Source organism: Euprymna scolopes, chromosome 4, assembly GCF_053919585.1.
Source record: "Euprymna scolopes isolate OS-2025 chromosome 4, ASM5391958v1, whole genome shotgun sequence".
In the NCBI taxonomy this organism is placed as follows: domain Eukaryota; kingdom Metazoa; phylum Mollusca; class Cephalopoda; order Sepiida; family Sepiolidae; genus Euprymna; species Euprymna scolopes.
Genome location: NC_136485.1, coordinates 89,327,371 through 89,339,638, shown reverse-complemented (window position 1 = coordinate 89,339,638; position 12,268 = coordinate 89,327,371). Strand labels below are relative to the sequence as shown.

At 31.8% G+C, this 12,268-nt stretch overlaps 1 protein-coding gene across 1 annotated transcript in view; it reads right to left on the bottom strand.

The window, feature by feature from the left end:
• LOC145268768 (acetylcholine receptor subunit alpha-like 1) overlaps window positions 1-12,268 on the bottom strand; it is a 95,075-nt gene that overhangs the window by 22,823 nt on the left and 59,984 nt on the right. The window contains exon 2 of the mRNA XM_080124372.1: window positions 960-1,004. Within this exon, the coding sequence (XP_079980498.1) occupies window positions 960-1,004 (45 nt within the window). The remainder of the gene's footprint in view (window positions 1-959; window positions 1,005-12,268) is intronic.

The window sequence follows — 12,268 nt, the reverse complement described above, 5'->3', positions numbered from 1 at the left end:
AGACTCATTGTGTATGGAACGTGGTAGGTGTCGATGAATCAATTCAATCGCATTCACAAATGTCTATTTATACATGCGTTGTAAGGTACTTTCTGATTTGTTATTGCGTTACATAAAGCTTAATTGATTTGTGTGTCATAGAATTTATGACGGAGATTCTAGTCTTGCTGTTGATATTTTAATTACATAAGCAACCATTCAAATTTTGTAATTCTTGTAGTTGTTCCTCTTAGTGCTTGTATATATATATATATATATATATATATATATATATATATATATATATATATATATATATACAATTTGGTGTGTTATAGAAATCAATATGTTAAGAGTTAAAGCATTCAAATAAGTTGCAATAAGTGTTCCATTTTTTTCCCCAAATTACTGATATTTTTCCTCGATTCCATTTGGGCTCAGTAGAGTGCAATTATCGTTTCGTTAATAAGTGAAATATATTATACCATAAATAAACAAAAAACTATTTTAAAAGTAGATTTTCTTTATCTCATAAAACAAAAATAAAATGAACCGAATACTTTAACTGTGAAAATTTTTTTTAACCAAATTTAAATATTTAGAATATACATTGCATTTCTTTTTAAATTATTCAAATTCGTTTTGATTACTTAAAGTCATTAGCTGTTTTAAATCTGTTCGTAAAAACCTATTATTTTAAGAACATTACTGCACACTAGTTTTTATTGATAAAGTTTAGATTACAATTTTTTCTTAAACTTTATGTCAAAGCAAAAGCAGGAAACTTTATTTTATTTGAAATGTTTTTTTAAAAACCTTTCCTACTAGTCAAATCTTCTAGATTTTATGTTCATTAATTAATTATAGCCCGAGTTTCTAGTTTTACATGTTGCTACGAGTTTTGTTGGCATATTTGGGTTAATTTCTTTATTGGCAAAAAACAGAAAACAGAATCAAATCCAGAAAATGTTATCATTTACCTGTTTCAGCCAAGCATTTGTTGTTAAAACTTGATTTTTTTCGTCCTATAAAGAAAAACACAGAAAACAGTTATAACAACAATGGCATGAATGATGAAATTTTGTATTTTTTATTGTCAATTCTATATGAGGAGGTTTATGAAAATATGACCTTAAATTTCGCATACAAAACAGAAAACCTTGTAGAATAATGAGTATAATTATATTAGGAAAAATAGAGAAAAAATCCCGATTCAGTCATTAAAAATCGTATTCCATTAGCGTACCGTCATGCAATTTATTCTGTAAGACGATATCGTTTGTAAATGGAATGTGAATTCCAGATTTATTCTTTATCATTTCTTTATTCCGAATTCTGGCTTTTCTGTTAGAATAAATCTTTTGAAATGTGAGGTAAAAGACAACACAAAAACAAATAAAAAGCATTTTGAATCCCAGAGAATGCTAAGTATATCGTGTTAAAATCCCAAGAATAACTTAAGTGATTTTATATATTTTATTTATATATTTTAGAAAATGTTTTTACATATTATCTTCGATCGATTTCTGAAAGCCAAGTGTATCAATATTGATATGTATTGATATGCTTTACTAAGTTGTTGGCCGGAGATACGTTTTTGTTCCGGCGAAAGAACACTCATGAACAAAACAGAAAGCCATTTCTAGTTTTGACCATTTATTTCTTTTTTCAAGCACAAACCGTCTGCATTGTTTTGTTCTAAAGTGAAAATTCCGACGTTTTTATAGTCGATACTATGCGAAAATGTAATTCCCAGACAACAGCCTTCAATGTTAAATGAAGCAGTCATTTTGTCTATATGGATAATACCTTAAGGAAGTTTGGCTCACTGGAATTGAATGGCTAATGGGTTGTTTTGTAGATGAAAAACTCTTCTTGAGAAATATATTAAGCGGAAACAAGAAAAATATCGAACACAATTCTGATACTTGCTACGTTTGTTGCTGTGATAAAACGTTTATAAATTAAAAGGGAAAGATAATGCAGAATTACATAGTTAATGGGGGAAAAAGATAGAAAAAATAAATGTTTAAAAATACAAAGAATAAAAAAATATACATTTGGAGTTTAAAGGTTAAGCATCACACACACTTAACTACGGAATTTTATATATATATATATATATATATATATATATATATATATATATATAAGTAAAAATGTCTATCTGTCTGTGTGTCTGAGTGTCTGTATACATTTCCATACCAAATAACTCTGTCAATTTTCGGTCTACAGACTCGACATTTGACACAAAGGGTATTGAGTTTTGGGAAAATTGTTTTAATCCATTTCGGCCAGAAATTTGGCTGTAAAAGGGTCAAAGTTCGAAGATTTTACCTTTGAAAACTCCACCAAACTCCTCCGTCAAGTTTGGGTCTAAACACTTAAAATTTAAAATGTAGATTACTTGGGCATGGATCTAACTTTATAATTTGATTTGAGCTCCCAAAAATAAATGTAAAAGGTTCAAAATTGGGGTCAAAATTAAGAAATTACTTTTGCGATGTCTACCAAATTACTCAGTAAATTTCTGATGTAAACATTTGAAATTTTACATAAATGGTATTCAGAGATAGGGCCAGCTATTCAATCGGTTTGAGTCGAAAATTTGAGCTACCAAAGGGTCAAAGTTCAAAAGATTTGACCTTTGCGGTATCCAGCAAACTACTCAGCAAATTTTGGGTCCAAAAATTTGAAATTGTGTATAATGGGTATTCAGACATGCGGCAAGTATTTTAATCAGTTTTGGGGCAAGGATTTGGTTGCCAAAAGGTCAAAGTTGAAAGAGTTGACCTTTGCAGATTCTACCAAACTCTTCCGCCACTTTTGGGTCTAAACACTTGAAATTTTACGTAAGTTGGACATGGGTCCAACATTTAATTTTGATTTGAAACCAAAACAGTAAATGTTAAAGGGTCAACATAGGGGTCAAATTTTTAAAAAATTTACCTCTAGGATTATCAATCTTTTTTCTTTCATAATAACATATTCATAGATTTTAAGAAAAAATGTTTTTACAAGAAAAATAGAACAATACTTGCAATAAGTGTTCTATAACACTATATACTTTATGGAACCTTATGCAATCGAACTCAAATGTTGCTTTTTGTCTCATCAGATTAAGTAAATATCAATAAAGAAATTGTGTAATCATAATATTCTATTCACATAAGAGTTATCTTTTAGCAGAGAAGATAAATGCAACAGTGAAATATATCGTAAACACGATACCCGAGTTCAATGTTTCTTTGTATATAGGAAATGATTTCAAGCAAATATTTCGAAGATTATAATAAAATAGTAATTGAAATGGTAGTAATAATTTGAATAATTTGAAAATAATAATAATAATAATAATAATAATAATAATTAGTAGTAGTAATATTAATGATATTAATATTAATTAATAGCATCAATACTAATATTCTAAGTGAAAACATGATTGCAGTAGAGACACATGTTCGTGTACATTTTTGCCGATTATATCAATGATTGTTGAAAATTGTGAAGCATTATTTATAAAACATTGACACAATAATGTCAGAAATTACCTCATTTGACACGCAGCCATATTGAGACTCACTGAAGCAATATTACACCTTTATAGGCACACGTATCTATTCTAATGGTTATTATTCGTTTATGTGTAGTGTATTTGTCTGTGGAGGGGCTAGGAAGAGGGGAAGAAAGAGTAACTATCTTCGCTAGGCACCGGCTCTCATACGTACTATATATATGTCAGCACTTTATAACTTATTTGACTTCCTGTCGGTATTATTGTAACCATTAATTTTATATGCCAAATTTTATGGGCTATTTTAAACACTATATAATGAGTTCAGTGTGTAATGCAGTTTATCGTCTCTACGTATGATGCCAACATAACTCCTACCCCCTCAGTTGGAGTAAATAAAATAACAAGCAACTAAAACAACATCTATCCATTCTTTCTTAGGAATGTAAACAGGAATTTATTGTGTAACTCGAAGTTACATCAGTAGCAGCTAAAACGTAAAAGTACCGGATACTCTTATGTAATGAAATGCTTAGAAAAGACCCGATTTCAGTGTTGCTAAAAATTGACCAGCAAGAAAATCAAACGAACCCTTTCTCATTTTCGTTACCTTTGTGAAACTTTCTAAATACAGGGTAAAAATATAAAATTTTCGCCCTAAATGAAAACAATACTACAACTTTATTTTAAAACTTTTATTGAAAAAATAATCAATTCAAGTAACTTGATTATCTTGTAGAGCTGACATCTATTCAATGTAGCCGCCTTCAGCCTCAATCATCGGCTCGATATGGGCCCGGAACTGAGAGCATACCTTTTTCACAAGCACCGGCCGGACACCGGCAAATACTCGACGGATGGCGGCGATTAGACTGGCTTTGGTGTTGTGGGAGCTCATGTTGGTGATGTTCTCGATGTATGACCTAACGAACTAGTCCAAAAAAATTTGTATATGATGTTAAATTTAATTAAAAGTTTGTTAATGCCGCAATATTTAAGTTATAAATTTGTTATATATTTTACTAGAATATCTTGTTCTTTTTTTCCAGTTTTAACAACTAGTTCCTTTACTTTTCTAAGCTTAATCTTAACAATATTAATTTTCAAGCTTGCATTTTTCTATGTAAGCCATGATTTTTCTAGGCTTTGCTTTGAAATAATATTTTCTTTCTGTGTTCAATATCACACGCATTGTCAACAATCCGTAAAAAAATGATTACCAACTTCTTAAATTAACTAAATAAAATAGTAAACCGCGTCGAAATCAAAGTGGGTTCATTTCACAGTCGGATTTCGACGCGGTTTACTTGATCTGTGTTGGTTAATAGAAATTCTTGTGTGCGGGGCGTTTGCTCAGTTGGTAGAGTGCTTGCCTCGCATGCAAGAGGCTCGGGTTTCAAATCCTGAGTTCGGATGTGTCTAATGGATGAGCCCAAATGAGGGCGAAACTCGAGTCTTGGACTTCCGGTTCGTTGGTTGTCATGGCTCTTGTGAGCTGCGGCGTTGTTTGGCTGTGGAATTTATTATACAATCTCTCACATTCTGAAAATCTTTATATATATATATATATATATATATATATATATGGGTTAGACAAAATAATGTAAACACCTAGTGAATTTTACATCAACTTTAAAACATCTATAAGAATAAAGAAATTTTTAAAAACATCTATAAAAATTAAAAAAACTAATTAAAATATTGGTTTCATTTTTTTATGTATGGTAAATATTGTTTTTAATTAATTGGTTAAATTTATTTATTTATTCATTTTTTCAGACAGTAAATATTAGTAATAAAAATTCAAATGACAGATCCATGCAAATTTCCAAAGAGAGTAGATTATTGGTGGCCGCACGATAGGTGCTATTGTTACGAAAGAGGATGAGATGGTAGCAGTATCGAGAGGTATTCTCTCAAAGGTGATAACAGCCTATAAAAAAAAGGAAGAAAACATCCTACTCTAAATAAAATTGTGTATGAAAGTCGAGCCTGAAAAAGATCGTAAAGACTTTGTCAGGATTGATAAGAAAGATCTAAAACCCCGCCACCTGGGCAGGAGCTGTTAAAAACAGCCTATCCTGCCTTGACAGAGTACAAAATAGACTTCGTGGCTTAGTGGGGGATGCCCTTTTCTCTACCCTGCAACCTCTCTCCCACAGAAGAGACGTTGCGAGCCTATCCTTGTTTTATCGTTATTTCCATGGCAGGTGCTCGTCTGAACTCCAATCTCTGGTCCCCCCTCGCCAATCTTTCACGAAAAACACCCGTCTAGCTGAATCCACTGTGAAAAATTTCCCCCACTCTATATCTGTGCCTTAATCAAAACGCGGATTCCATTAACAAAGCTTCTTTCTTAGAACTGCACGCCTGGGGAACTCTGTTCCGTCTGCCTGCTTCCCACCGGACTACAACTTGGATGTCTTCAAGTCCAATGTTAACAAATTACTAATGAACCGCCCCCTTAAGTAAACACTTCATCAAATCTCCACACTAACGTAATGTACTTGCAATAACCCTTATCCCTGAGTGGCTTCCGGGCCTTGATAAGTGGTGATCACTGTGTAAAAAAAAAAAAAACTAAGCTTATAGCAGCGCTTAACAATCATCTGGAAAATCCCGTTTCAAAAACGCTCTTCACCCAGAGCTTCATAAGACTGGATTTAATGGGAGGGGAGTGATCAAAAAACACTGCTGCAAAATGTTTCTATCATTTTGCACAACCGATATATATATATATATATATATATATATATATATATATATATATATATATATATATATATATATATATATGTAGTAAGTTATAAAAATATATATGGCAATTAAGCTACACAGAATATTCCGCATTTAATTCTCGTGACAATTCTTCAGAACTTACTACCTAGCTCTACCTATGTATTGAGCACTTTTGAAGCAAAATACTGAAAATTTACGCATAAAATTATATTTCCGTGTATTAATTATAATTTCGTATAATTATTAATTTTTGTGATAAAATGAAGAATATATATATATGCATATATATTTTAAAATTCAATATATATATATATATATATATATAAGTTGTTTTCTGGTCTTCTAATAATCAAGAAAGCACGTAAATGGCATACTACATAAAAATAATATAAATCTGTTAGTATGCATTAAGTACATATTTTGGTTTTGAAATGATAACTGGTAATATATTTTTGAAGTAAAAATTCACTTTTATTGAGCTTAATATTTATTATAATTTGAAATACTATTCATAGAATATATACCTCAATAGTATATTTTTTCTTATAACCGTAAGAATATATATATATATATATATATATATATATATATATATATATATATATATATATATATATAATGTTGGTTAGAAAATAGTTTAAGCTCAAAAGCATTTATTTATTACTAGCGGTCCATATGTACTGCTCATAACTTTATGTGAATATGTATATATATTAAAAAATTTAAAAGTGTTTGACCCAAAATTGGCGGAGGAGTTTAGTAGAATCTGCAAAGGTCAACTCTTTCAACTGTGACCTTTTGACAACCAAATTTTCGCCCAAAAACTGACTTAAAAGCTAGCTGCACGCCTCATTACCTTTTATGTAAAATTTCAAAAGTTTTAGACCCAAAATTGGCTGAAAAGTTTTTCTAAAGACCACAAAGGTTAAATATTTTGAACTTTGATCCCTTGTCAGCCAAATTGTCGGCTAAAAAACTATTATGTCTGAATAGACTTTATGTGAAATTTCAAATGATTAGACCAAAAATAGGCTAACTCACATTTTTTAAAAACTTTGACTTATTTAAACCCTTTAACATTTATTGGTTTGAGCTCAAATCAAATTAAAAAAGTTTGATTTATTTGCAAGTAACCGACATCTAAAGTGTTTAGACTCAAATGGTAGGTAGAGTTTTTAAAGGTCAAATCGTTGAACTTTGATTCCTTGACAGCCGAAAACCGATTAAAAAAGTTCCCAAATCTCAACAACCCTTATATCTATAGACTGAAAATTGACAGAGTAAGTTGGTAGGGAAATGTACGTAAACACAGTCACAGACAATTTCACTTTTATAGATATATAAATATATATTTTTATCACTTCTTTCGCTATGTAAAAGGCAAACGAAAAAGTGTGTTTGCGCATTGGATATAATATTTCAAATGAATAAACATCTTCAAGATATATATATATATATATATATATATATATACATATATATATATATATATATATACATATATATATATATATATATATATATATATATAGAGAGAGAGAGAGAGAGAGAGAGAGAGAGACTCTTTCATGTCATCTGTGTAATTGCTTTATTTATGATGCATTTTTTTCTGGTTTACGGACGTTACTCTTTTAGACAACGCAGCAGTTGATTTTTATTGAATTGAAGTGCTTTATCATTGATATGTCTAGTTCATTTGCTGAGAGCACAAAATCCATCAAGATGCTTTCTATTGCTGCACTTTAATTTCACATAATCACATTGATACGCCGATTTTTGTTCGATAGTCAAAGTTAAGCAACAGTGGATTTGGTTAGTAACAAATAGGTGACCATTTGGGAATACCAGGCACTGCATGTAAAAATAACAACCCCGGCAGTATTGAGTAGCATCACGTTTTCCTCTGAGTAAACACATTTTCTGTATAAATACGTATATTTGACGAGTTTTGATTTTAAGGGTCGGCTATTGATTCAAAGAGGGTATTATTTTGAAAGGTTAGTTTAACTGTGTTGCATAGAAAATATTTAGATTCAATAGCTGCTGAATAGACTTCAGCGAGGAACCATGCCATTAAAAGTATTCATAAACCCGTGTTGGGATTGTTCAGTCAAAAGTTAAGGAAACCCTTAGTTTAAACAAATACAATATTTTTCTCTAAAATTGTCATCTTCATGTATAATATCTTCAAGATACCAGTCCCGAGAAAAAGACGAAGAAAAAATTCATCTTTGTTCCCCGACAAGAGTCGGTTAACAATATAGCCCCCGATGAGAGCTCTATATAAGTTTAGGTCAATTGAACTACATTGGTTATTTACCTTCCCCCGAAATTCATGATAAAACAAACATTCTTAATAGGATTCTTATTTTCATAAATGGGAAGAATGCTCGGAATATCGGGGTTCGATTCTAGCTCGAGTCATACCGAAGACATAAAATGATACACGAGGGCGCAAAACACTCAGCACTATAATAGAAGCATCACGGTCAAGTGAATTTATTGTGGGAATCGAGTTGCGTCCTTCCCTACACTTAGGTCTAACAAGTAATGAAAAGGGAGCGATCCAGTTGCCCTTGAATGTAGTCTACTATTTAACTTAGCTACGTTTCTTCAGTTAAACGCTTCGTTGCCTTATCTTTTGATATTCATGGTGTCGACTTGCGTTTGTCAGTTAACGTAGGTTTAATTCTAAGATTACCACAAGTTAATTTAATTCAATTCTTAGTAATAATTACTCCCTGTAATATGAATAGTCAGCATGGAATATGACGGGGAGAATACGAACAAGAAATAGAGAAACAGAATCAGCTAAAGAATCAAAATGAAGCCGAAAGGGTTTTAGATCATCTTTTGTTGGTTTCTCGATATATAGTTTCTTTTGTTCGAAGTTCAATGCAAAAAACGAAATGTCTTAATTGCAACGCTAGACTTGCACAAAAGGTTTATAAAGCATAAAAACATAACAAAGAAGAACATAATTGGTGGAAATCACAATTGGCAATGCTGCTCTCCGTTACAATTGGAAATGGCTTTTTTTCTAGAGGTCTTATGCGACCACAATGTCGACTCCTCTGAATTTTTATAAGTAGACAGAAGAGAAATCGAGCGTGACGGTTATTTCAGGCCGCACAAGACATTTTCGTACACATTCGATTCACGTGACTCAGATCGACCAATCGATTTCTGCCTTTTTGTCCTCAGTTAATTAAGCGTCTATGAACGTGGATTCACTTGCTGACTCGAATAAAATAAGAAGATGTATAAATTCGAAAACCTGATGAGTAAATTAATTAAAATCAAAAATATTGGAAAACGGACAGAAATATAAAAATAGATAGATTGGTAGATAGACGGAAAGATAAACAGAGGTCTAAAAGACGGACAAAAAGTATACACATGAAAAATAGTAAAACACTATGTACCAAAATATATTTAATCACTCATTTTCAAGCAAGTTAGTTCGTTTCAGAAAAATATTTTTTCATTTTTATATTTTTATTAACAAGTACTCTTACAGTAACTCATTACAAGAAATATGGAAGAATACTATTTTTTTTCTTTTTTCTTATGTATTAATCCCGAGTGACAGTGATGTCCGCAATAATAGATTTTTGTCTCCAGTCGACACGATCACAGGCTTGGCCCAGTTTTGTAGAGATCTGCAAGATATCTGCCCATCTAAGTCGACTTTTAATATAAAGCCGACTTTCGCGACGGTATTATTGTTGTTTCTTAACACGTGCCAAAAAAAAAAAAAAAAAAATCTAAGCCGCTATTACCACATCTTGTTTTCAATCAGTACGCCTTCGGATATTCCCATTGCACACGTAGTCGGGCAGTGTAATCAAAACATTCAACGGAACATATATGTTTCTATAACAGCGAATCTTCGCTTCGTCTTCCTAGTTGTTAGTAGGCACTCAGAGTAAACAAAGCGACGGCTCTCAACACTCCGGACAATCATTCACTTTAGATGGTTGCTAATCTTTGGGTCATCGAGAATGTTGACGTATTGATGCTTGTAATCACTTCATTGTTGCTGTTGTTGCTGAGCGTCGAACTGAAAAATCTGAAGGTGTGCGTTTATGGAAAAATCTGACACATTGAATGGTTCCATTTCGTGTTAATCGGTGCTTCAATATTCCATCCTCCTAAGATTCAGTTGTAGACCAGATTACGCCAACATATCCTTCCAGAACTGAACCGGGTGTTGCAGGTCGGATTTTGAATTTTGTTGGATTTAATATTTTGTTTCACAATGTTATTTCAGGTTGTCCTTAATAATTTACGATCTGACAGGCCTTTTATTTGTTGTTACTTATTATGACACAAGGTCACTTATATCTGTTTGTATATTCATGTCCCATTCTGTATTTTCATGTTCAAGTACTGCTGCCGGTTTGTGCTTGTGTTTTTTCAAGATGTAGTTGTCTGCATAATTCACAGTGTACTGTCTTCCCAACTGGATCATGCCTATTTTTATATTCTTTTGGGGCTAGTTTGCTGCATTCACTTATGTGGTCTATTGTTTCGTTTCCTCTCTTTGTTTCGTCTCTTTGTTAATGGAATCTGCATTTACTGTTTTATTGTGTTTATTCGATCTTTGCTTTGATGTGGTTAGTTCTAATCGTGTTATCTTGTGCGCCTGTTTTTAGGTATTCAGTTTCTCTATTTAGACTTACTTTTTGTAGTCATGTCCAAGTGTTTTCGTTAGTTTTATCGCTTGTCTTATGAACCGTTTGTGTAGCTGTTTCTCTTCCCAATTTTATTTTTCCTGTCTCTTTCCTCTTATTTTCTTATTTTAATCGTTTTTTTTTTTCAGTTCTTCGTTGGCCCAACCTATAAACAACCAGGAGTATTTTATCAGGTACATTGCCCATGTGTTTATACCATTTATTAAATGTCGACTATATAGTTTAGTTTCTATGAGTTTTATTGTTCTTCAGAGGTATTTATTTCCCATTTTCCTCTTTTATTGCTTTGACTGTATCTGCTTTCAGAACTCCCAAATATCTGTAGTTGTCATGTTCACTTAATGCCCCCATCTCCGCTTGGTTTGATAGTTCCCTGCTTTTCGTTGTCTCCAGTTTTCCCTTTCTTATGATTAGCATTGCACATTTTTCTATTTGGATATCCTGACTGAAGATTCTGATCATGTTGATTAGCGTCTCTAATTCCTTTTTGGTTTTTGCAAAAAGTTTCAGGTTGTTCATGTACATTAAGTGGTTCATTCTTTCATCTGTATTAGTAAATTATATCCAGCTTAGCATTTTTTTAAATCTTAAATGGCATCATAGATATGATGAACAGTTGAGATGACAAGGAATCACCTTGGAAGATATCTCTTTGCATTTTAATCCCAGTTATGTATTGCCCATCAGCTGCAATCTCAAGCCTCCATATTATCATTTAATTTTCTGTCCAGTTGACAATCTTACCTGCTATTTGATACATTTTCCGGCATTTTATTATCTATATTTGAGAACATCACTTATTTTACCAATTCTTTCTTGTATATCTTTTTACAGACAATCAATCATGGGAGATAATAATCTAACACAAAAAATGAAAAGACATGCTGTAATAGTTCTAATAATGGCAGAACACAGCGATTTGCAAATTGTGTTACATGATAAGGGCTGCCCCTTTTCATGTAAGTATAAAAATGGAGAATTTAGTTTAAAATGAAAATGAAATAGCATAGGCGGAATTCGAACCTCGTAATCTAGGTGTAGAAATAGATTACGTGTGAGAATTAAAAAATGTAAAACAAACATTTGTTTAGAATATAGATAAATATTTCAAGGTAAGAATGTTAACTATCAAGTTTGTTATGAAATTTTAAATTGAAAGAATGCAGCTTATAAGATAATGTTTTTAACATATTGGAAAAATAGGTTACTGAGAAATAGGAAAAGTTTTGGACACGTATGTCCAGAACACGTCATGGCGTCACGGAAAATAGAAAGTTCTAGGAATAGAGAAAAAACTTTAGAGTTAGATCAGGCAGTGAAGAAACTCGGAGAGAGACAG